This window comes from Bidens hawaiensis, unplaced genomic scaffold (genome assembly GCF_021521415.1).
Source record: "Bidens hawaiensis isolate Kalapana, Puna unplaced genomic scaffold, B.hawaiensis_p1.1 tig00016200_1, whole genome shotgun sequence".
NCBI lineage: Eukaryota > Viridiplantae > Streptophyta > Magnoliopsida > Asterales > Asteraceae > Bidens > Bidens hawaiensis.
This window is the reverse complement of record NW_027492476.1, coordinates 507,845-535,795: the sequence shown is the minus strand read 5'-3', so window position 1 is coordinate 535,795 and position 27,951 is coordinate 507,845. Positions and strand designations below refer to the sequence as shown.

At 35.1% G+C, this 27,951-nt stretch overlaps 1 protein-coding gene and 1 long non-coding RNA gene across 2 annotated transcripts; both read right to left on the bottom strand.

Moving 5' to 3' along the window:
* Positions 1 to 7,723: 7,723 nt before the first annotated feature.
* Positions 7,724 to 9,046, bottom strand: LOC143550900 (uncharacterized). Its single transcript, XR_013138412.1, has 2 exons — positions 8,809 to 9,046; positions 7,724 to 8,035 (listed from the first exon to the last, which is right to left on the bottom strand). It is a non-coding gene; the product is annotated as an uncharacterized LOC143550900 (long non-coding RNA).
* Positions 9,047 to 11,303: 2,257 nt separating this feature from the next.
* On the bottom strand, positions 11,304 to 11,735 carry LOC143550910 (ferredoxin C 1, chloroplastic-like). The gene has a single exon (XM_077041462.1). The coding sequence runs from the start codon at positions 11,733 to 11,735 to the stop codon at positions 11,304 to 11,306; it is 432 nt and encodes a 143-aa protein (XP_076897577.1).
* Between the last annotated feature and the right edge of the window lie 16,216 nt (positions 11,736 to 27,951).

Below are 27,951 nucleotides of genomic sequence, written 5' to 3'. Positions count from 1 at the left end.
ACATACTCCTAAAAAAATAATAATAATAAATGAAGTGACTTGTGAGAATATGTTTCATTTTACTAAATAAATGTCCAAGTTATATGTTTATAATAATGTTTGTCATTCAAAACAATATTGCTTACCACCGTACTTGTCTTCCATTGTAAATATTTTTAGGGTGTGAAAACTTTTGCCAGATATTGAAGGGGTCCGATTCATTATGTCCAGCTATCTAGGTATTAGTCGTTACCATTTGCTAATTTCAACTGCTAGGATTTCATGATATGTACATGAAGATATGATCCAAAATTACACTAGCACCTTGATGGAGAAAGGCTTTTTTAAAGGTGTTAGTGCACGGTTTTGCGTCTTGAGTCTTTGTATTTATCTTTTGTATTTATTAATGAAAGAAATATTATTATAAGGTAGTTCGTTATGATCTATCAAGTTCGTTAAGGATGTTTAACGAACTAGATGTTTAAGTTATTGTTCCTCCGAATTCATTAAGTATGTTTAATGAATTAGAGGGCATTTCGTTAAGTTTATTTAATGTATTGTAATGTAGCGAAGTGGAGACTAGTTCGTTACGGAATGTGTAACGAACTAGAATCCATCTTCTATATATAGAGGGTTCCTCCTCTGTTAAGTTAAGTTTTGAGATTAATATTATCAAATTGCTGTCCATTCTCTCTCTCGATCAAAGCTTCCTATATCTAATGTATTACTATTATATATACACCTATATACACCTAATATAATATATATTTAAGAGTAATCACGAACTAGATCCTTAACGGTATTGGATCTAATCGTTAATCGTTATAGATCTGAGTTGAATCCGTGTTCTCTCAAGTGGTATAAGAGCTTTCGGGGTTCGATTGCTCTTGATCTAGTGTTTTAATTCGTTAATTGAAGGTTTATAAGTATAATTTTAGCTTTATTTAGATTTGGTTTGAATTTAATCAAATTCAGTGTTGATTAGGTTGAATATGGATTGAGTTAAAGTGGATTTGTGTTTAGTAAGGTATACGGATTGTGTGGTTGATTGGAATTGGGAATTGGTTTGGATTAGTGTTGTTTCTGATTGGATCTAAGATTAACCGAAAACAGGGGTTTGGTTTTTGGACAATTGGATTGGTTATTGATTGATTTGGTATATGGCTAGTTGCGATTTGGTTTCTGTTGGGCCTAGTTATTTTGGTTTGTACTTAGTCTATTTGTTTGTTTTGGGATGCGTATGTAAACCGAGATCCCTTTGGATCTCGGTGGGATCTTGGTCACTGATGGGCTTGTGTATTGAGTACCCTATATATAGAATGTATTGTATAGGGTTCTAGGCTGTTCATTCATTTGAATTTTTTCCGTCTAAGTGCTTTACTAGACGTGTTTTGTAATCACCGTGCTTAAGCACCTCACGTATAATAATACGTGTGTTTTGAAGCAACTCTTGTGTTACGTGTTTGTGTTCCTTTATGTTCTTGAATAACTTAGTGTTGGAATCCCGCACCACTTGAATATGTAGCTGAATCTTAATTTTTGTTGAATGAGACATTTTCTATGAAATCCTCAACCAAATGTGCGTGGCTTGATTTTTGTTAGCATGTTTTTAATACATGTATCTAAATTATCGTGTAACTTTGGTTTAATGAGAATATATATGCCTGTAGTTAGTTTCTTTTATTCTTTTTTGTTCAATTTTTGTGCATTTGCATTTTTATATATCAAATATGGTTTGTGTGGATGCTTAATTTTTTTTCTTTGCACTAGAACTTGTTTTATGGTAGCTGGTGTTATTTTCGGACTTTTGATACTCTATATATGATTCTTTTGCAAACCTAGCGTTTCATTCCTGGTTTTGAGCGAGTACGGAGGAATAAATCAAAATTTGGCAGCAACCGTTTTACGGGTCAACTACTGCTGATTACAGCCATGAAACATGTCATAATGTTGAACTTATTATCTCAGGGGCATTTTGGGGAAAAATACTGCAACATGGAAGAATCGAAATATTAAATATATCATAACCATATAGGGTGATTCAGTTTGCTGCAAAACAAAATAACACAATACATTGGCCCAGATTTTAAGAGAGTATGGTGGGAAGGGTAGGCGAGGTTCACGACTATTTCTTATTTAACGAGCTACAAACTTACGTGGCTACAATTAACCGGTAAAACAACCGAAGTACCGAACAAAGAATCGAACGACCCATATAAAAAAGATACATGTTTTTTTAAAGAACTCACTTTTTAATAAAATTTCTATCGAAATTTTAAAGATAAAAAAAGTTAAGCGAAACTGTAATCTAGATTTTTGGGAAAGTTAAATATTACAAGATATAATGAAAAATCAAATTATAAGTGAAACTAATTTTTAGGAAAAAAATTGTAAGCAGTATAACGTTTCCAGCCTTTAACAGACCTCTTGCGCATGAATGTTGACCTTGATGGTACACGTAGGAGGTGAGGTCATCTTTCTTATTCCATCAACGGTATTCGGTATAGTTTGTTATTATATATAACGAGGATTATTATTAAAAAACCAAGAGGAAGCAGCTTCACTTAACTTTTCCCTTATTAATTCTCGCAATTATTTGTTAATTTGTTGTTAAAGTAAACTTATAATTTCGATAATAATTCATTTTAGATAGGAGGTTAGAAATTTTGGGGGAAACTTTTGAACTAATGCAATACATCAATTATTAGGCTTGCAAATGAACCGAAAAAAAAAATAAAGGGCATGCTCGTTTCGGTTCATTGAACTTTAACTAAACACAAACACGAATATATAATTGAACAATTTATTTTGTTCATGTCCGTTCATAAGAAAATGAGCATGTACGTATTCGTTCATGTTCGTTCATTCACTACCTAAACTGAACAAACATAAACTAGCACAAACGAGCATAAGTTAGAATTAATGAACACAAATGAAGAATTCTAATACATCACAATTCATATAAAAACACATCTATATTAGTGGTTTAAATTTACATGATTTATTCAAAAAAATCATCACGACATCAAAACTAGCCCCTTTTGTGTTTATATGTTTAATAATATAACTTTTGTGTATTTATTAAAATTAAATGAACATAAACGAATGTTTACGAACATAAATGAAAGAACAAAAATTGTGTTCATGTTTGTTCGTGCAGTTAAATGAAACAAAACGTTTTTGCATGCTCATTCACTTAATTAAATTAACGAACTTCCCGCTGAATAGTTCATGAACATTCGGTTCGTTTACATGCATACATATACTATTTTTAGATCATGTATAAACTCATTACGACTATCATTGTCATTTCAGCAGATGATATGCAATTTGAAGCTCCCCTCAAAATTGTGATGTAACCAGATCCCACACTGAGGGCTAAGAACAATCTTGTTGTTGCATTTGACGAGGACTTTAAGAAGACAACATGTTTAATGTAATGTAGAAGCTCTCTTTTTTATGTGTACCAGTAGTGCTGTATTTTCTCATGGTTTATATGTTGGACTGTTGACTATTAGTTGTTGATTTCATAGCAAAATAACAATTGTTAATATGTCAATCCAATTACAAATATTGAACAGTAGTTATTGAAATTTTAAGTGTGTTTTAGTATGTTATGGACTCCGTTTTGTTGACAACACGTGGAAGGTTATTGCAATTTGCAAGACATGTTTTTATTGTTAGAGGATTGCAATTTAGGTAATGCTAAGATTTAGACTATTGTGTAGTGGTTTTAACATAATAGCAATGTTAAAGTGTCACGTAGGCGGTGGGCCTTTACCAAAACCACCATTTTCACAATGGTGTAGTGGTTTACTGTTTTTAACTAATAAATTAAATTAAATAAAAAAATTAATATGCATGCATGTTATTGGTGGAAGTTGAGGTGACAGACCAATGGCGCCCCCAAATCTCTCAACTACACACAACTTGATATATACTAGACGGGTGCCCGCGCGATGCAGCGGGTGTTTGAACCTATTAATCACGTAATATATATAAGTGTTTATGGTTCGGTTAAAACCTTGAAATCGTTTGTGACTTCTTTTTACTTTTTCTTTTTTTTTTATTTAGGTTCGTTGGTCGGTTTCAAAATTTTCAAAACGTAGTGAACGGTTGGTTCACAGTTTATACTGGCAACCGGCCTTAAGAAACCAGAACAGACTGTAAATGTTGAATGCATTTTAATGTTTTTTATTATTAATTATTAGATATGTTTTGTAATCTATATAATACACCAAACAAGAGAAAATTAAGACACCAATTTTAAAGTAATTTACAACACTTAATTGTAGTATGATTCATTTTGTTATCTTTGTTGTTATTATTTCACGTCCCAGATCTTCTATTAATATTTACCATTTATGTGGCTAAAATTATCATTTTTTATTTATGATCCTCTCAAGTATCATATTATGTTGGTGTTTAGTTAAAATTGATGGTACATTTAAATTAATAATTATTTTAAACTAAATTTATTATTAAAGTTTAAACTGTGAAACCAAACTGGAATCAGGCCGTTAGTAACGATTTGGTTTTAACTTTCAATGGTTGAGTTTGGTTTTGGACGACAAAAAAGTCAGTATTAACGGTTGGACTCACAAGTTTAACTTTAAAAACATCAAAACCGACACTGAACACCCCTACGTAACATATTAATTTATTTAAAATGAAAATTATAACAATATCATATCCAAATTAAAGAGAATACAATGCTCGTTTTTATGGTGTAATTCTTTTGTAAAAGTATTAATGTTTGAAAAGGCTATAGTCGTTTAAAAATCATTGGTGAGAAGTTAGTTTACAACTTAAATTAAAAACATAATATGGTTAAAGATGAAGGACCAAACTTGTAAGTTGAATGGATTGTGTTTAAAAGACAAGTTTATCCTTACTAATACATGTACCTCATGCTTTAAGTGTTGTAAATTACTTAAAAATGAGTGTCTTAATTTGCCCTTGTTTGATGTATTATATATAGTGTATATATATATATATATATAAAGCAAATAGCAAGAGTATCTTAAAATAAAAAAACGTACAGGATTTGTCGTTTTAAGTACAAGTCATAATGCATATGATTTTGTGAATTTAGGAGTAAAATGCTCTTTAATTCATCAATGTCCACCATAAACTTTCATTTCACAAAACAGATAGAACATTGGTCCTTCAACTTCACTCATTTTTTTCTAAACATAAAAAATAGTTACACACATACCCCTAATTCAAAACCAATTACACCATAAAAATGAGCATTTTATTCTCTTTAATATGAGTATATTATTGTTATATTTTTTTGGTTTTAAAATGTTAACATGTTACATGATTACCAGTTAGAATTGGGAACAGGTCGAGTCAAGCGAGCTCGGGGTTGTATGTAAAGCTAGATTAGGGTCGAAACGGGTTGATAAAAAACATGTTAATTTGGTTCGGGTCAAGTTGGTACGAGTTTGAGTCGAAAGGAGTCAGGTTAGAACACGTTCCAGGTTACGGTGTGGGGTATAACGGGATTTGGGCAAAAACAGGTTGGTTTAAAAAATGATTTATTTGAAATTACTATACATTTCAACTTTGCTTCTTGATTTTGCCACAAGTTATGTAGATGCCATTGTTTACATGTATCGGGGCCGATAAACGCATGCCCAACACCACTTAACGCACGTAACTCAATCTTGGTAACCGCTCAACCCAGCGCCACACGTGGTGTCGGTTAAACATGTTTAATGCAGGTAACGTGCATTTCGGTGCGGGCTAGCTTTGCACGAGTTACACGTCCAATCTTGGGTTACATGCGCACAGTCATCAAGGGACGCATATACCTACACATATTATGCATTTAATGCCGGGTTACGCACGCATCCGGTTGCATCGCGTGGGCACCCATGATTTCACAAAACACGATATAAACCCGTACAAAAAAACAACATCCAACAAACCATTTGCAGATGCGGCGGCGTGCTCACATTGATAACTTGTTATACATCACACCAAACACTACAAACCAATACGATTTGATAATTTTTTAGAATCCGCAGCAACGTGCGGACACTTCTGCTAGTAAAACTAACAGATAACACGTTAATAAAAGAATAAAAAGTTGATTGGATAATTTACTTAAATATATAGAAAAAAGATAAACAGAGATCATGAAGCAAATAAATAAGGTATATATGTTTTTTTTTTCAAAATTAAAATAACAAACCAAATAATAAATTGATATTAATAAAAGAAAATAATATGAACAATCTTCTTTCACAGTTGGGATATGTATAAAATATTTTAATTTGACGTTATGTTATTATACGACTCTATTATTTGAGATAATATTTTTTAGATCTAAATAACAAATAAATATATTAAATAAAGAATAATTTGAAAACTCCAAACAAATTAATACTTACAAAAAAAAAAATAACCTTTGCCATTATACCCTTTTCAAATAATTATAAACCATAAAAAGAAAAAAAATTGTGATTAGTTGGAATCACTTCTCACACTTCTCGCGTTAAAATGACTTCTCTCTTGAACTTAAACCTATATATATTTGTGCCCCTGAAAATTAAGTGCCCCGACCGGTCGCCCACTTCAACCTATGCCCCAACCGGCTCCGACGAGAAAGTATAAAGTTACATCTTACACGAGTTACTTTTAACCGCGGATGATGGGTAACTATCATTTGAATCATTGTAGTTTCAAGCTCTTGTACCCCTAGAATGAAGTCTAAATCGACAATCAAACCAAATAAAACACTATGAATTTGGATTGAATAACACTTTATCTATAACCAGAAAATATAACTATAAAACTGATTATTAGCTCATTACCTTAATCACAATTTTAATTAGGTTATATAAATCATGACTATGTACAATTATCAATTAGAGATAGTCTCGAACTCCTATTTAGACAATAAATAAAACTCACATATTTATCTACTAATTTAATTAGCTATCATAAATTAAATACAAATCATTTAAATTATCCCTAATTTATTTAAATAATTAACACAATTTCATAACTCGAAACAGGCCCACTCGACCTAGCCTGACACCGTCTTATATTCGAGAACGAATTACGTCCAACATGGAAGGCAGTATATGGAAGGGTGTCGATGTTAAGTCACCTATAATCAATATAAAATATCGTATGTGCACTTTAAGTGGAGAGCCATACTCTAGACATGGTGATACTCAAAAGAAGAGAGACGAAAAAATCTACACTTTCAACTCAATATATCAGTCTTTTGCATCAAAATCAACACTCAAGACTTGTTTTTAAGAGTTTTTGAAAAATGTTTGGTTTAGGTTTCAGAATTTTAGTTTTTCAGTATGAGTTGTTTGATTTCTATTTTACTATTTGAGCTTGAAAACCACCAAGTAAAAAAAATAGCCTCATATATAGAATTTGATCCTAAAACTTTGGACCAGACTCAATAATTTAATATCATACATTTTAGCTAAAATATGTGTTACACTCTATATTAAATCATTATAAATTACTTAACATTTAAAATTTAAAATAAAAATTTATAATTCAGTTCCTTTCAGCTTTTTCAGTTTTAATACATGCAAAACTGAAACCAAACCAAAATTCGGTTTTTACGAGTTTTGTTTGGGTTCCGCTATTGCAGTTACGGTTCAGTCTTACATAGTCTTACATAGTCCAAAGATACGCTCAGTTCGGCAACAACAATTAACTTTTGCACCTAAAACCTCAAACCTCCAAACGGTCACACAACAGAACATCTGCAACTATTGTCACTATAGATGAGTCAATCTGAACATTTGTTCTAGTTTTGCTTCAACTTCAATGGCAATCCTTAAAATACCTATTTCTAACATGAATCAAGAAGAGAAACAAAAAGAACATCAAAACACAACTACTGATTGTCCTCTGATTGCTCCAGTTTCTTCTTCAAAGCAGTCATTTCTTTTTCTTGCTGCTTTTTCAAGTACCTCTGCGCGGTTGAATTCACGAAATTCACAAAAAAGTTTAACAGCATTAACCATACGATAGTGTTCCAAACTGAAGCAAACGATAGGTCCCATGACTTAACCTGAAAAAACAGAAATTCAAAAAACTAAGTGCTAAGAGATTGTAAGACGATCTCATCGAGTAATGGGGCAAAAACGACCTGGAAACACATTTTAGCATTAATAAGTAAATTCTTGTTTTGTGTTTAGTTAAATCCTTTTGACAAACATAAGTCAATTCAACTAGGGGTGCTAATCGTGTCGGGTTGGCAATTTGACGGGCTAAATAGCTGAACCTGAATGCAACCCATATATTTATTCATGTAAAACTTTAAATGTTTCAACACTTTTTAAACAACCCCATCTGAAACCTATATATTAACTTTTTTAGAAACCCTACTTAAACGAGTTAGCATGCCAACCAGTTTAATAAACTGTTTTTTTCAGGTTAACACATTATTAGATGTGTCGTATATTAGCCGACCCAAAACCTAACTATTTTCGTGACGCACCAGGAACGAGTGAACGACGGTCTCTTAAAATCTAACCAATTTTCTATTCTTTTAAGTGGCTTGTAAAGTTAAATTTCATATCTCAACTTTCTTAATGAATTAAAAGCGTGATTGATTTCCTTTTCTATCATACTCAGTTCCATCTTCAAACAAACCATCGCTCCCAAATAAAAATAAGAACAAGGAAAACGACTATGCTTCCCAAATACGAGATATTTTCAACAAAAGATGCCAAATGCAATGCTATTTTCTTGCATGGCCATAGTTTGTTGAACAAGGACTAGCATGAAAATTTAAAAAGTTGATTAAAAGTAATAAAAAAAAGGGACCACATAAAAACTGACCTTAACGTTTGATGTGACGGGCAAAGGGGCGGCCATGTATTTCTCCTTCATTGCATGCAGTTTAGCTACAATGTTTGGCAGTGCAGAAGCCACCCCCGGAATGAAGCTAAGCATCCATATTAGCTCGTTTTCTATCCAGTCGAGAAGTTGATTGTTGCACACTGAGATGATGAATACCGTCTGCATAAAGGCATATTTAATAATAATTTTTATCTAAATAATCATTTTTAATGTTTTGAGAAAACAGATTCTGATGCTATGTTGCATACACCGTTACGAATAACAGGTATATCATATAAGCGGCAGCGGATATGGTTGTCCAATGACAAAATAAAATTACGTATTTACCCTTTCAAGTTCTACTCAACCTTTTATTTTTCTAAAAATGTCTTCTTGATCCATTTATTTAGTAACTTAAATATTATAAATTTAGCAAAGCAGTCAAACATCTGCTTATTACATAAACAGCTTTGAATGCATCAAATCAGCTGCTACAAATATGATTGTCCAACGGTACAATAAAGTTGCTTATTTACCCTTTAAAATTCTACACTTTTTTTGTTAAATCTTTGAAAGGGTAAAGAAATTACTTATTCACCTTTTCAAGAACCGGACACAACAGTCAAATATCTGTTTATTACAGCTTTAACTAGCATAAGCATATCCAAAATCTATTTCCTATGATTATTTCAGATTTACATAAACAGTTTATAATTATAGGTATCAAACAGCTGCAACAGATACGATTGTTCAATGGTAAATTTAAATTACACATTATGCCAGCAAGGTCAAATAGAGGATTTGGCACCTACATAAATAAATAAAGGTCAAACATACATGAAATATACGGAATCAGATCAAAAAATGTAATAAAGATTAAGCAAGGATATAAGAAGAAAACCAACCGAAGCAAGAATTAGAATAGTGAAGAAGTTCAAATACTGTGCATGTGAGAGTAACCAACGCTTCATATAATTCAACTTTGAAGCAACTCCATTATCCTCCGTTGAGGCTACATCCTGTTCTTCTGTAGCATCTATTTTCTTACCTGAGATACTTGCTGCAAAAATTAACAATTGGTTAAAAAAAAAAACAAAAATAATACTGGATTCCAGTAATTCTTGCACGAGAATAATAACTAATAACTACATTAGCAACTGCCATTCAAACTGTCCAAACATGGCAACTTAAGCTTTTATCCAGTATGAAAACTAACCGATCTAACACGAACAATTAAACAAACAAGTTTTTTTTTTGTCCGTGTTCGTTCATTAAGAAAATGAGTGTCATGTTCGTTTGATAATATTATAAACGAACGGTTCACAAACGTGAACGAATACAAACAAATGAACATAATTACACATAGATGGATGAACATAACCGAGCGACCACCAGTTAAAAGTACATGTGAACATCAATCTGGTAAACCTAAAAAGGTTAAATGAATGAACATAAATGAACGTACAAGACATGTGGTCATGTCCGTTTGTTTAACTAGAGGAACACCAATACTTCTTCATGGTCGTTCGTTTAAAAAAGAGATGTGTTATTAATACACCCTTTATAAGGTGTATATAGATAATATGTGTGTTAAGAGGATGTGTGAATATCCAAAAGGGGTGTGTGAATAACCATTGCCCAGAAAAATCGTTAAAAGCCGTTGTATCGACTACCTTGTGGGCTATTTGGAAAGTAAGAACAAAATTTATGCAGAAAAATCGTAACATGCCATTGTATCGACTCCCTTGTGGGCTATTTGGAAAGTAGGACACGAGAGGATCTTCAACAATTGCTTCTTCCTCCCGGACAAAATTTTCGAAGACCTCAAGACTAGGAGACGGATTCTTTCATTTTGTTTAAAAAAACAAGTAAAAAATTAATATTCTTGTACAAGAAGATTCATGTTATTTCAATCTTTCAAACATTAATCTTGTACTGTAACTTTGTGCTTGCCTCTGGGTATTGTTTTTATTTTATGAAATGCCAGCCGTTTGAAAAAAAAAAAGAAAACAAAAACAAATCTATTTGACATTTCAAACATTTGTGAATAAAGGTCACCAAAAAGCCCTAAACAAATTCTGCAACAATGGTTCTTCACAAAGATTCCAACATCTTCTGTTGTTCATCGCATTGATTGTAAACCACGAGTAGTGGTGCAAGTAGCTCGTTAACTACTCGAGCTTGAATCGATAAAAAACTTGAAATGAGCCAAGACTTTTTTAGCTCGGGCTCGGGCTCGAATAAAGCTCACTACCTCACCCTTAGGACTGATGTTCTCACCACGAAACCAAAGAGGGAGCACTGTTCTCGCTACTGTCACACCCGTACAAAAAATTTTGTTGCCCAAATAAGTAATTCAACTCATCTAATACACGAGTTTCCAACATAGTAAATCTAACATTGAAAAGATGTGATAAAAATTTGGTATAGACTATAACAACCAACAACAATCTAAAAATTAAAAGCATTCATATGAAAACATCAAACTCAAGTAACTAATCATCAGCCGTAGCCAACTGCAAAGACAGCAACTCCACTTCGGGTATAATCTTAATACTACAATCCGATTTCGGATACGACACGCACAACAACGAGTAGCCTTTCTCAACCACATCATCACTCAGCATCCCTTCACTCTGATCCACATTTCCAGAGAGCAACCTCGCCGGGCACGTCATGCAAACTCCGAGCTTGCAGTCATGCGGAACGTCCATTCCGGAGTCCAACGCCTTCTCGAGTATCGTCTCGTCTGGTTCTACCTCGAGGTCTACAGTTTGGCCTTCGTGCTGGATGGTCACTTTGTAAAAGCAGGTGGTTGTGTGGCGGAGGCGGGGGAGGGGTTGTTGGCGGAGAGTGGTGACGGTGAAATGGTGGTTGGTGGGTGGGAGTGGTGGTGAGATGGTGGTGGGAATGACGGTGGTTGACATTGTGGGTTTGGGTTTGGGGTTTGATGGGGGAGATGTGTGGTTATGTTCCGGTCTTGATAAGGTTTTGTTTGTGTGTAGCCCTCTTGTGTGGCTTTTTATTTATTTTTCTTTAAACAATGGTTAATAGATGTGGTTTTGTTTAATGTATTTTAAATTAGCACATTGGAATTTGATAATCTATTTTTTTTTCTTAATAATCTTACTTGCCTTAGTCTTATCTTTCACACTAATTTTTTGACTGAACCCCAGTTAAAAACAAAACTTAACTTCATTAAAGTTTTTTCAAATTTCAAACGGATGTTTTACAAACGTTACGATCATTATGGTATAAACAATGTTGATACAATCCAATCGTTAACACAAAAAAAAAAAAATTCATCAAATTAATATATAAAAAATAAAATATTTAAAACGACGTTTATTCGTTCGGTAAAACAAAAGCATTGCGGTCCCCGGTGTTGCTGGGGTGATTCAGTAAAATCCTTGTGTTGGAAAACCCGAGCGTTACGATGGAGAGTGAGTTCTAGTTAATCAGACAACATACAATACGTTCATATACTACATACTTAACATTCTTTACTTTCATTCGTACATACATAGGTATATACCTTCATTCTTACTTTCATACTTTCATATTTTATCTTACTTTACATATAAACTTATACGTTTTAAAGAGCATTTCACCCTAATCCCTCTAGTATTATTAGGGCCCGGTTCCCTTTCTGCCTCGGATATTATTAAGGTCTGGTTCCCTTCTTCCTCGAGTATTATTAGGGCCCGGTTCCCTTCTGTCTCGGATATTATTAGTGTGTTCCTTCTTTCCATACAACCATACCATACCTTCCTTTATATTTATATTTATAAACTTTCATACGTACTCTCAATCTTTCCTATAACATTCATATATCATTCATACATTATACATAAAATAATCACATATCATACAATTATCACTTAAGGTAAGTGTATTAACTAATCACATCGAGTATGCACACAACCCCGAAAACATAACAAAGAAATGGGGCTAGAAACTCACATGTATCATGTGCTTCTCAGAGTTAACTGTAATACGCCTCATAAGCTATGCACGGCTAAGTGTGTAATAATTATAAGTATTAATTAACTACCTCTAACTATATCATAATTCTATATTAGTGTAACCCCTAGCTACGGGGGTCTGGGGGCAGCGGGGTCTAGGGGAAGCAGCCCCTAGCAGGGTCCAAGGGTCAGAGCCCGTGGCTAGGGTCGAGCTGACCATTCTAATCGAGCTGACCATTCTAATCAAAAGAAAATACTTTAAGATTAACAGTCCTTTACTAAAAATTCATCAGAAAACTTAAGTTTGAATAAATCTAATCGAATGGCAGATTCTAATCGAATGAAAATTCTAATTGAATGGTATATTCTAATCGGATGGAAATTCTAACCAAATGGCAGATTCTAGTCGAATGGAAATTCTAATCGAATGACATATTCTAATCGAATGGAAATTCTAATAGAATGGCATATTCTAATCGAATGGAAATTCTAATCGAATCGAATCACCCATTTGATTCGATTCGATTACTTTGTTCATTCTATTCGATTACTTTTCCCATTCGATTCGATTACTTTTTGGTCCATTAGATTTGATTACTTTTCTCATTCGTTTCGATTACTTTTTGTTCCAATCGATTCGATTACTTTTATATTGAATCCAGTTTCTTAAGGGCTCGATTCACATATGGTTTCATTCCTATCACTCTCCAGCCTTTCCCTTCGACTCGTTTTGCCCGTTTAAACGATAAAACGGGTTATGAGCCATAACGAGTTCCTTTCTGTCCTTTAACTTGACCCAAACGTCATCCTTATTACCCGTTTCATTCCAGCATCTCGCATACGTTCAAGTTTATATTTTTCTTGTATAAAAATGCCCGATTTGCCTTAGTACCAAATCTTAGGGCAAACAAACCTTAAAAACGTAACCTTTAATCTAAAAACGGGTTTGGTCAAACACGTGAACCTAGACGTGTTCTTGCTGTATGACGAAAATTTAACACAAACCCTTTTTGGTTCAGATTAAAAAATGATCAGTATAGGATAGAGGTGTTTGTGTGTGTGTTTTGAGTGTGTATGGAGGCTAGAAGATGAAAATCAGGGTTTTAGGGAGAATCTAGGTTTTAGGGAGGTTTAAGAGGTTCATATACCCATAAGCCCATGGACCTAAGACCCATTACCATCATCCACACACTATTATTTTTTTTATCTATCTTATGAATAGTAACACACTATTTATCAAAACGAAATTTCTTTATCTATTATTATTATTATCAAAAGTAGAATGTTACATTGTGAGTAAGTACAACCCGAACATTTTCGGTCCCACGCGTTGCAGCTGTAAGTTGACGCGAATTCAGTCAGTTTTGGATACGTTCTCTACAGTACCAGAACTAAAGAAAAAAACCAATAAAAACTACGAGTGTGCGTGGTGCGGTTCAAAGCGGTTTTAGGTTAAAACAAAAACATCCATTTTTGGATTTTTGAAACTGCTCGGTTTCGGTTTTTTTGGTTTTCGGTTTTGTTTCGGGTTTTTTCGGTTTTTCCATTTGAACTTGAAATTACCATCATAAAGTCACTCTTACCTTAATATATTATATTATTTGTTATCAATACCTGGATTGAAACATGATGATACTATATATTTTCACAACTTTTGTTATCATGCAAATAAAAATTTGACAAAAGACAAATGTGACCAATAAAATTCATCCATTAAAACCAAATTTCATGTGGAATCATGACATGGTTGATTAGGGTGATTTTCATATAATCTCTTTCATAGTGATCTTAAATCATGTGTTAGATGCCGTAAACATTGCTTGGCTTAAGAAATAATTATGGGTCCACTTGAAGTTATATTTCATGACGGGCTCCACTAAGACCGAGTGAACATATATAAATGTTAAAGAACTAAGGAGTTAGTCTTTCGGATATGCACAACATAGATATGCATTACATTACATTATATTATATTTTTACGAATGTAATTTACCTTGATAGATTCTTTTCATGTTTGCTAAGTATAAACAACCACCATAAATTTTCCCATAGCACTAGTAACATTAAGATTATAATAGTTCCGCGTCAGTATGCACAATACGATAGTTAAATTAATTATCTAATCCACAGATAACAAATTATCACAGGCAATTGAAAATCGGTTCATCTGAATAATACAATTGTGTTTTATTTATTTATTTATTTCCCTTTTTATTGTCATGAACTTAGGCATAATACTGTCGCTAGTCAGAAACTTTGTCCGTAGTTCATCTCACAAGTAAACAAAGAACCCAGGCACGTTGCTTCTTGTTTACCAGTGAAATGCGTGGACAAATTAACAAGAGTGTCTTCACACAGGACTTAATCTTTCCTACGTGTGCAAAAGGATAAACAAAACAATAACACTACTGAAATCCATAAAAATGAAAACAAAAAACAAACATGTATAGTTACTCTCTCTAGCTCTGTTGGCTATGTTAAGTCCCATTTTGTATGATCGATACGAGTTCTGCATGACGTTTAGGAGTGTGGAATTCTCCTAGATTTGAATATTGTATAGAAGACAAAAAAAGAACAATTTCGCAAACACAAACAATACATGAATGGGATAATAAACGATGAAAAACTCTTGTATTTATAAATCATCATAGATTACAAACCGAAAGAGTATACATCTATTTTCCTACCCGGTGTGAGCTCTACGTCAGATCAACCCATGAAATTAGCCTTGTTTGCTTCTTTCATAATGACTGAACATAACACACACACACACACACATACATATATAGGTATTGGATCATTTCAGAAGTTTTTTTACAACGAGAAGTGCGAGAAGTGAAGGTGTAACTCCATTAATCCCTAATTTCACTCTATTTCTTATGTGTAGGTGCGTTGTGTAGGTGCATATGTATGTGTGTTGGTACGTATGTTTGTATATGTGTACGTATGTTTGTATATGTGTATGTATGTTTGTATGTGTGTAGGTACATAGGTTTGAATGTGGCTCGGTACATTTATATGTTTGCAGGTAGGTTTGAATGTGTAATTAAGATATAAATACAACCAACCTACATATATGTATGTAACATCATATGAAAGGGGGTGAAATTATGGATTAATGGAGTTATACCTTCACTTCTCGCACTTCTCGCTGTAATATCACTTCTCGCAAGATCTATCCCCTATATATATAGACAACAAGTTTTCTAGGCTTGGACTTAGGCCACCAAGCTAACTTAACTCAAGTTCGCACCAAGTCCAAGTTTGCCTCCTGTTTCTATTGGAATTCAAGATATTCAGCATATTCGTATTATTATTGTTTATCTATTCCTATTAATATTCGGTTTATTTTTAACAACTTACCAAACTTACCTTTTGACTTTTTGTATTTATTCTGGCTCATGACTCTATTTTGAGATATAAGAAAATAACAATTTATATGTTTTTAATTCTGTTGAACTCTAGATGGCATCAGAGCAGGCTTAACAAGCCTAATCGATGGTCATAGTCGACAACACCATGGTTGATGGAAAACACGAAGGCAACAAGAGTAATGGCGCACCTAACCCCAATCCACCGATCTACATTCACGCTTCGGATTATCCAAATCAGAGGCATGTAAACGAAGTCCTAAACAATAATAACCAGAAGGATCAATACAATGAATGGGTAGTTGACTTGGTGGCTACCGAGCACATCACACATGACATCGAATTTCTTGATAACCAAATCACGGTAAACCGTGAGTCTCCGGTCATCATCCCTAGCGGGGCTGCTATACCTGTTAATGAGAGAGGTGACTGCACCCTTAAGAGGGGGGGGGGGGTGATAGGATTAAAGGAGCCCTTCACGTCCCTGAATTTCATTGCAACCTTCTATCTGTTGGTCGCTAAGCAAATGATCTACAGTGCTCGGTAACTTTTTAATTTTTGTGTCATGCAAAAGCTTCGCACGAGGAGCTTGATTGGTGTGGGTAGCTACAAGAAGCGTCTATACTGGATGAGGATGGCCTCCAGTGGAAGAAAGGCTACGGAAACAACAACCGTCGATACTTGGCATAAAAGGTTGTTCCACTATAAAACTTACCGAAATCAATTTTCTTAGAAACACTACTTTAAATAAAAAATGTGACTCTTGTTCTAAGCCCAAACACACTAGGCTTCCTTATTCAGATAGTACTAGCAAAACAATTACTTGTTTTGATTTATTACATTGTGACATTTGGGGAAACTATCGAACACCCTCTTATTCCGGTGCAAGTTATTTTTTGACTATCGTTGATGACTATAGTAGGGCCGTGTAGTTGTTCCTTTTGAAATTTAAGCATGAAGCAAGTAAATGTTTAAAGTATTTTCATAAATGGTTAATACGCAATTTGGGAAACATATTAAGAAAATTAGATGTGATAACGGTGGAGAGTTTACATCTAATGATATGTTAGATTTTTATCGAGAAAATGGGATCTTATTCTAAACCACTTGTCCACACACATCCCACCAAAATGGGGTGGTTGAAAGAATCGACACTTGCTTGAAACCATCGCTCGGACTCTTAGGTTTGAAGCTAAACTGCCAAATAGGTTTTGTGGTGAGTGCGTTTTAACAGATGCGTATATAATTAATCGACTACCCTCTAAGGTTGTCTCCCTATGAATTGTTATATAACCAAGAACCCGACTACAATTTCATGAGGGTTTTTGGTTGTCTAGCATATTATAGAAACACCGATACAAAAGGAGACAATTTTGAAGAAATGGGGAGACCCGGAGTTTTCTTGAGATATCCAAAAGGGAAATTGTAGTCGTTGATGACTATAGTAGGGCCGTGTAGTTGTTCCTTTTGAAATTTAAGCATGAAGCAAGTAAATGTTTAAAGTATTTTCATAAATGGTTAATACGCAATTTGGGAAACATATTAAGAAAATTAGATGTGATAACGGTGGAGAGTTTACATCTAATGATATGTTAGATTTTTATCGAGAAAATGGGATCTTATTCTAAACCACTTGTCCACACACATCCCACCAAAATGGGGTGGTTGAAAGAATCGATACTTGCTTGAAACCGCCGCTCGGACTCTTAGGTTTGAAGCTAAACTGCCAAATAGGTTTTGTGGTGAGTGCGTTTTAACAGATGCGTATATAATTAATCGACTACCCTCTAAGGTTGTCTCCCTATGAATTGTTATATAACCAAGAACCCGACTACAATTTCATGAGGGTTTTTGGTTGTCTAGCATATTATAGAAACACCGATACAAAAGGAGACAATTTTGAAGAAATGGGGAGACCCGGAGTTTTCTTGAGATATCCAAAAGGGAAAAAGGGATATAAAATCCCTGATATTAATCTCAAAAAACTAATTGTTTCCAGGGATGTCATATTCCACGAGAATCAATTTCCTTTTGACAAAATCCTCATTGATCATAATGAATTGGATATTTTTGAACTTCCTGTTGGGCGGGCCTACTTTGATAGTGAAGATCATAATATGGACGAGAATTATAATAAAACCAAAATTGATGTAGTTGTTGAGTCAGAAAGTGGCACTCTAGAAAACACAAATGAAATGGATGTGAGCCGAGTTCATGAAGAACCACCAGGCCCACATCAGGAAGATGCTCAAGCCCCAAATCAGACTGATGATAAGTTTGTATCACATGATATTGGGCCAATAGAAGAAAACAATGAGATCCATGAAACCACTTCAGAATTTGCTAGACCCAAAAGAATTCGATCACAACCGGCTCGTCTCGAAGATTATAATGTTCAACTTCCCCATCCGTAGATCCTACAAAAACTGGCAAACTCAAGCATCCTCTACGGTATATCTTCTATCTAATTTTGTTTCTTATGAGAAGTTTCCTCATTCTCACAAAGCCTTTTTGGCGGCCATCAACTCAAATGATTAGCCAAGAAATTTTAAACAAGCTATACAGGATGAGAAGTGGAAAGACGCAATGAAAAAGGAAATACGAGAACTAGAAGAAAACGGTACGTGGACCCTTGAACACTTGCCCAAAGGAAAACGCGCCATCGACTCTAAGTGGGTCTACAAAGTAAAGTATAGACCGAACGGAGAAGTAGAACGGTACAAGGTATGATTCGTTGCAAAGGGGCTCACACAGACGGAAGGCATTGATTACCACGACACTTTTGCTCCGGTTGCTAAACTAGTTACCGTTTGAACTCTTTTGGCTGTGGCAACTAAGAAAAACTGGCTCATCCATCAATTAGACGTGAATAACGCCTTCGTGCATGGAGATTTACATGAAGAAATCTACATGAAAATCCCACAAGGCTTTTCTAAAGAAAATGATATCCGGGTATGCCGGTTAAGAAAATCCCTATACAGTTTTAAACAGGCCTCTCGTTATTGGTACCACAAGTTTACGGCTACCCTCATTGAACTCGGGTTTACTCAAAACAAACCATATTATTCACTTTTCATTCACAAACACAAAGGCAGATTCGTGGCTGCTCTTATTTACGTAGACGATGTTATTAGTGTGGGAGATGATCCAGATAAAATACAACATATGAAAGACGAGCTGAATAGACAATTTGGTATCAATGATTTGGGCAATTTGAAATACTTCCTTGGTATTGAAGTGGCCCGTACGTCTAAAGGCCTTGTCTTGAGTCAACGCAAATAGACTTGACATTCTCGAAGACTTCGGTTTGCAGAGATGTTGACCTAGTGCATTTCCCATGGAATCGAACCTAAAATTAGAACGAGGAAACACGGAGCCACAAGTTGATAGCCATCGGTACCGTCACATCGTTGGTCGTCTCCTCTACCTACAAGCTACAAGGCCCGACATCGTGTACCCGGCAAACATTTTGATCCGTTTGAGCAGTTCATTTCCGATCCTCCACAGCATCACATGGATGTGGTTAATCGGGTTTTGAGATATCTCAAAGCTACACCAGGGCAGGGTGTTCTCCTCCCACGGGAAGGTGGTTGCAATCTTACAGCCAATTATGATTCCGACCGGCTTGGTTGCCCTTATACCAAAATGTCAAAAACCGGGTATTTTATCCGTTTTGGAGGTGCCCCAATTTCTTGGAAAACAAAGAAACAATCCATAGTTTCTCATTCTTCGGCCGAAGCAGAGTATCGCTCCATGGCCTCCACTGTTAGTGAAGTTCTCTGGATGAGGTGGCTTTTAAAGGTCTTAGATGTTCCACAATTCGGACCGACCCCTATGTTTTGTGATAACCAGGCTGCTCGCCACATTGATAATAACCCGGTTTTCACGAACGAGCCAAACACGTTGAAATGGATTGTTATTTCGTTCGTGAACGGGTCGAATCCCTTGATGTTCAACCTTTCTTCATTATCTCCAAGATGCAAATTGCATATCTTCTCACCAAAAGTTTGGCCGCTCCTCAACTCATATTCTTGCTTGACAATTTGGGCTCTCGAGACTTACATGCTCCAACTTGAAAGGGAGTATTGAAATTCAAGATATTCAGCATATTCGTATTATTATTGTTTATCTATTCCTTTTAATATTCGGTTTATTGTTATCAACTTGCCAAACTTACCTTTTGATAATTTGTATTTATTCTGGCTCATGACTCTATTTTGAGATATAAGAAAATAACAATTTATATGTTTTTGATTCTGTTGAATTCACGAGTTTTTTAATTGCGTGGCGATGGTCATAGAATGAACCAACTGGCTAACTCTCATGGTCTCAATAATCTACACCTTGACTACCATTATCGGGACCATTTTCATGATTTTTGACTTTGAACTTGACATTTCTTGTTAACGCTTATTTTCAATAGAAAATAATATTTTCTTTTTCTAAAATGGATAGTGCATCGGACATCTTGGGCTGATATATGGCCTCTGAATTCCAAAATTTGAGTGCGAGATTTGCAATTTTGTTAGCCTCCTTTCGTGAGTATCACCCTTCTAGCTTCACGTCCATGACCATGTATAGTTTTGCTTTAGTAATTTGAGACCTTAAACAGTCTAGTAAGTTATGCTCTTCACTATTTATTATGAATGGCATGCCTCCCTGAATGGGTTCCAACAAAACTATCCCAAAGTTATATAAGTCACATTTTGTTGTAAGTCTACCTGTTCACATAGGTGACGTTACTTCATACAAATGTTAAAAGGACGGGCTAGCTGTTGTTAGTAATATGTAATATGTCCACTCTTTTCTTGATCTATTTTTATATAAAAACGGATAAATCAAGAACAATAGAATTGAAACGAACCTGCAACGATATACTTTGTGGCGGTATGGCCTTCTGTCCACATGAATTGAGTTGTTACATGACTAATATCATCCATTGGATAAGGTTTGCAAAACTAAAATCTGTGAGCTTCACATACTCCTAAAAAAATAATAATAATAAATGAAGTGACTTGTGAGAATATGTTTCATTTTACTAAATAAATGTCCAAGTTATATGTTTATAATAATGTTTGTCATTCAAAACAATATTGCTTACCACCATACTTGTCTTCCATTGTAAATATTTTTAGGGTGTGAAAACTTTTGCCAGATATTGAAGGGATCCGATTCATTATGTCCAGCTATCTAGGTATTAGTCGTTACCATTTGCTAATTTCAACTGCTAGGATTTCATGATATGTACATGAAGATATGATCCAAAATTACACTAGCACCTTGATGGAGAAAGGCTTTTTTAAAGGTGTTAGTGCACGGTTTTGCGTCTTGAGTCTTTGTATTTATCTTTTGTATTTATTAATGAAAGAAATATTATTATAAGGTAGTTCGTTATGATCTATCAAGTTCGTTAAGGATGTTTAACGAACTAGATGTTTAAGTTATTGTTCCTCCGAATTCATTAAATATGTTTAATGAATTAGAGGGCATTTCGTTAAGTTTATTTAATGTATTGTAATGTAGCGAAGTGGAGACTAGTTCGTTACGGAATGTGTAACGAACTAGAATCCATCTTCTATATATAGAGGGTTCCTCCTCTGTTAAGTTAAGTTTTGAGATTAATATTATCAAATTGCTGTCCATTCTCTCTCTCGATCAAAGCTTCCTATATCTAATGTATTACTATTATATATACACCTATATACACCTAATATAATATATATTTAAGAGTAATCATGAACTAGATCCTTAACGGCATTGGATCTAATCGTTAATCGTTATAGATCTGAGTTGAATCCGTGTTCTCTCAAGTGGTATAAGAGCTTTCGGGGTTCGATTGCTCTTGATCTAGTGTTTTAATTCGTTAATTGAAGGTTTATAAGTATAATTTTAGCTTTATTTAGATTTGGTTTGAATTTAATCAAATTCAGTGTTGATTAGGTTGAATATGGATTGAGTTAAAGTGGATTTGTGTTTAGTAAGGTATACGGATTGCGTGGTTGATTGGAATTGGGAATTGGTTTGGATTAGTGTTGTTTCTGATTGGATCTAAGATTAACCGAAAACAGGGGTTTGGTTTTTGGACAATTGGATTGGTTATTGATTGATTTGGTATATGGCTAGTTGCGATTTGGTTTCTGTTGGGCCTGGTTATTTTGGTTTGTACTTAGTCTATTTGTTTGTTTTGGGATGCGTATGTAAACCGAGATCCCTTTGGATCTCGGTGGGATCTTGGTCACTGATGGGCTTGTGTATTGAGTACCCTATATATAGAATGTATTGTATAGGGTTCTAGGCTGTTCATTCATTTGAATTTTTTCCGTCTAAGTGCTTTACTAGACGTGTTTTGTAATCACCATGCTTAAGCACCTCACGTATAATAATACGTGTGTTTTGAAGCAACTCTTGTGTTACGTGTTTGTGTTCCTTTATGTTCTTGAATAACTTAGTGTTGGAATCCCGCACCAACACCTAGTTTGTTGATATCATAATTGTAGTGATCCAGATTCGGGACTTACAATTGGTATCAGAGCCTTAGACCTATTCAGGCTCGTTATTGTGATATCAAGGACTCAAGATCTTGATCTCTTGGTGGTTTGTTTGTATTTCCGGTGAAAAGGTGATCGGAGAAGAAGGAGAGTCATTTTTTTGGGAAAGGATTGGTTTTGGTTTGGAAATAAATCAAAATCCCAACTTTCTCGGAAGTTTGTTACACTACAGATTGATTTTTGGTAAAAGGAACTGGGTTCTCGGCTAAATTGTTGACTTCTCAGTCAATGATTTGATTTCTATGTCAAGAACTAAAGTTCTCGGCTAACCTTAGTTCTCGGTAAACTATTCGCAGTTCTCGGTTGACTTCCGTGGTTCTCGGTCATTTATTGCAGTTCTCGGTCAATTAAGTTCTCGGTCAGCAGACAACATATCTCTGTCAGTTTAGAGTGGTTCTCGGTCAACTCTTGGTCAACGACATCTGTTCTCGGCCCAGTAAATTGTGAACGTTGTTGGGCCTGATCAATTTAAATTTGGGCTTTTTAGTTGGACCATAAGACATTTTGGATTAAAAATAACTTGTGGGCTAAATTTAAAATGGATCACCTAACTAATGGCAATGTTTCAACCAACAACACTTCACTTCATCACGAACTGGACTCTATAATGGGGACTGCCACTCGTATTCCCCGTCTTTTGTCTAATGAGGGATTCAGCGAATGGAAGTTTCGTTTTGAGAAATATGGCAAGATGAAGGATGCTAAGTGATGTGCGAAACGCGGTCTATAAAAAAAACTAACCTAACTTAGACACTCTAGTTTTAAATTTATAAATCTAGCTAATGCTAGACCGCTAGACAGGCAAGTGTACCTATCGACTGTAGTAAAGCCTAATGAAGTCCGGATGTCGAACCCACAGGACACTAGCAAAAACTAAACTAGACTCTAACTTAACTAAACTTAATTAATTGATTTTTGTGTTTTTTTATTAAATATAAAATAAATAATACTTACTCTAAACTAGACACAGACAAATCGGACAAGAACTCAAATATGGGGAACAACTACCTAGGCAAGGAATCTTACTAGTCAACTCGTAAACTCTTGGAATTGGATTTATAATTGGTACCGTATTCTAAAAAATGACACATAAGGAATAACTAAAGTACGCTAGATCACCTCCCGGTCTCACCAACAATACCTAAGAACCCTAAAAATCATGTAAACTCAACGGTTTAATGGTTCGGATCACCTCCTGGTCTCACCTTACCTAAATATGCTAAGGTACCCAAAGATTAAAACACCTCCGGTCTCTCTAATCACAAAACACCCTAATGCGTAAAGAGGTATTTTTATTGAATTCGGTTATAACTCGGATCTGTAAGAATCTAAAGGAATCTAGAGCAACTCACTCCCGTGCAATCACTACCAAAACCCACATAAGACCAAAACAGGCGACACTTAATTACCTCCCGGTCTCTCAAGTGACAAAATATAAGGTATCTCTAAACTCTCAATTACCGCTCCTATGGAATACGTTAACTATAAACCATAAACTAGTTGTAAACACACAGTAAACAACCTAATATGCATCTATACATGAAAGACATTCACAAAGACACATATGGAACAAAAACTGATAATAAATTAATACCAAATACGCATATGCATCACAACCAAACACAATAAAAACTTTACCAAAACATGAACCAATCAATAATAATCCAAGACTGAAAATAAAACGAGTCTAACAAGTATTCATCCAAACCTAGGCAGTTCATCGTAAAAAGATATAAATAAGCTACTAGCATGCGTTATTCTTTTCTTGCCTTTGAACTGTCTGGCTCTCCCTCTTGGTATGCTGGTCGAACCAGGGCCGCCCCCTGCTTTGCGTTTGACCTCCAACTTCTCGCTAAAACCCCAACAGGGGCTGATTTCCGTCCACCCTCCAACTTACGGCCCTTCTTGTTTTCCTTTAGGTCATCTCTTATATTTTATTGTTAGTCAATGGAAACAAAAACTAATGTGGGCTTGTTGACTTTACTCGGTGGGCCCGAAAAGCACATATTAGTAAGAATAATATATGGCGTACAATATTAATCGTTCACCACTGTGCTTGTATTTACTTTCTTTATTTGGAATTTGAGATGCTTAGATAGAATGGTGGCCTATATCACATACTAAACCAATGTTAGTAACATTCAGATAAACTAATGCATTCAAACATATGATTTATAAATTTATACATTATATCATTAAACCATATCCAGACATCAATTTATATATGTATATATATATATATATATCTTGTAAAAAAAATACTCATATCAAACTTTGTAAAAATATTTCTTTTTAGCTCGTTCAATCATGAAACATTAAAAACTAAATATGAGACAATTGAGAGTAATAATAAATAAAAATAACCCTAAAGTTACTCAAAAGTGTAAGAAATACTTATATTAATTATAATAATTTAGCCCATATCACTAAGGTCTGGAGAAGTATCGTTAGGGGACCCCAAAGAATTACTTATCAACGTGCTAACTCAACCGAAGTTATTGTGAAGCCCGTTTCTCAGTATGATGATGATGATTTTGCTAAAGTTGAGGAGGATGAGAAGGCACTTTCAACTTTAACTATGGCACTCTCACCTGAGATTGCCCTTGGTTTTAGAGAACTGCAATCTACTAAGGAACTATGGGAGGCGTTGATTGAAGTGTATGAAGGAAATGAAGACATGAAAAGAAGTCGCCAAGATTTGCTTCGACAGAAATTCAATATGTTTAACCATGTTCTGGGAGAGTTATTGGAGACTCAACTTCAAAGATTCATAGCCCTAGTGACTGAAATGAGATCAGCAGGCTTTTATCTGGCAACCTCTGAGATAAACAACAAGCTGGTGAACTCGTTGCCAAAGAGTTGGGATATGAATGTTGCTGTCATCAAGAAGACTAAAGATCTCAACAGAATGTCCATCTCTGAGATGATGGCTACTATTAAGGCATGTGATATGGATGACAAGCAACGTGCTATAAATCATGCGAACTTCTACAGTGCAGCCGGGTACAACATTGCCTCCAACAATGACCTTATCTCTCAAGATAGTTTCTCATTGTTCAAAGCCAATCAACCACGCCAGGGAAACTTTCAAATGTTTTCAACCACTCAAGGCCAACCATCTTTCATTCCACCTCAACCAGCCCCTGTATTCTTCACTAAGTCTGGTCAATCTTCAGCTGACAATGGAAAATCTTCATCCTCTGGTGTTACTTATAGTCAAAACTCCAATCAGATTCCTTCCATTCCGAAAGAGACTCAGGAGAATATAGCTCTAATGGCGGGATTCATGAACTGTTATAATGCATTTCTAGCTGGAGACTTGGTGCAACCTGTGGTTGCTGCTGAACTTGATCAGATCCATCCTGACGATGTTGAAGAAATGGATATCTCTTGGCAAATTGCCATGGTGGTTTTTCGGGCCAAGAAGTTCACTAAGAGGACGAGTAGAAACAACTGGAATATGCCCAATAATCAGAAGGTGGGTTTTAACAAAGATACTCTGAGATGCTACAACTGTCACGAGCCGGTCATTTTGCTCGTGAATGCACTAATCCAGCTAAGGAAGGAAACACAAGAAGGGCACTGGTTCCAGTGGGTAAGGCTAGAGGTGAAGCTTGGGGTAGTTCGGGAAATGGTGAAAGGGGATTGTTTGCCCAACAGTTCTCTTGGGAGGATCAAATGGCTGCTCTCAACATTGGACATCAGACCGCAAACTTCGCAAGCGTTGAAGACACCGGAGAAGAAAATGCTACTGAGGAGAAGATCAAGGAACTTCAATTTGTAGATATGGCATTCACTTCTTCAAATTCATCTGAGGTAAGTTATCAACCATGTTCTCTACATTGTGTTGATAAGATAGAGTTATATAAGCTCCATAATGATAACTTAATTAGAGACATGGAAAGAATAAAATCTGAAAACTTCAAACTTAAGAAAAATGAAAAAGGTTTTCTAAATAAGATAGAAGCAATTCAAAAGGATTTTTCAAAGCTTAAGTCTGAATTTAGTGTAAATGTTGTCATTACCTAGACGTTTAACAAGAGGTCGCTGAACTAACTGCTAAACTGGAAGCCTCCAAGTTGGAAATTTCAAATCTGACTAGTAAATTTGAAAAGGGTGAACTAGATTTTAAAAAATTCTAAGGCTCCAGTAAAGTAGTTAATTCAATGATTTGAAAATCAATTGTGGTTGAAAGAAAACGAAGGTGAGGGCATATGATACAGTCAAGTTCCCCCACCCTACAACCACAATTATGTCTGTACTCCTGTTACCAAAGAATAGGAAGAAAAGGTAAAGGACATGAAGTATGGTAAACAAGACAAATGTGATAGAACCGGTTCTGTGAATGCTAGTCCGTCTACTTCAGAGGTGAACGATTATAACGTGTTTACTTCATGTGCAGAAAAAGTAATTGTGAAGGAATGGACTGATGAGGATGACGACCATTGTTTTGAGTTTAATAATGAAACTGTTTATGATGTTTCTTTAAAATTACCTTTTTGAATTCTGTTATTCCGACTGTTTGTGTGAGCTCTGTTTTAAAGAGAAAGGATTCCCGTGTGGTTGATTCTGTTAAAACTTTGAATTCTGATAATGTGGTTTCTAATAAAATTAACAATTCAAAAAAATCTAACAAATACTCACCACCAAAGTCCGTGAAAGAGGGATGCTCTAGTGACAAAAAAGGTGGTAAGTTCAATAATGTGAAAAATAGTCCTCGTAATTTGAAACAAACTGGTCCACACAACCAATCAAGACGAGGAGTTGCCCAAAATGATTTCTACATAAAACGCCAAACTTGTTTTAATTGTGGCACTCCTGGTCATATTGCTAGATATTGTCCACATCGTCCATACATTCCCTATTATGGATTTTGTCAGAGGAATATGCCCTGTATGCCTAATAACTCATACAAGCAAAGATTTAGGCATAATCAGGCTAGTCCTATGACGATGATTGGAACCGAAACAAATCTGGTAGGTTTAGTCCTCATCAGACCAAGCCTAACACGTTTCGAAATAGGGTCAAAAAAGGTGTTTCGGTTTCAAAAACGAACACACATTCTAAACCGAAACAGACGAAAAGGACAAAAACACCAGAGATGAAGTTAACCATTCGTACTTATAATGCCAAATCGTACAACGGTAGACATAAATGGTTGCCTAAATCTCCGGTAAAAGAGTCTGCAAACCAAATGATTAATGATCAAAAGGACATGTCATGTCAACCCGTGACAATCTTAGATGAGTCAGTGTCACC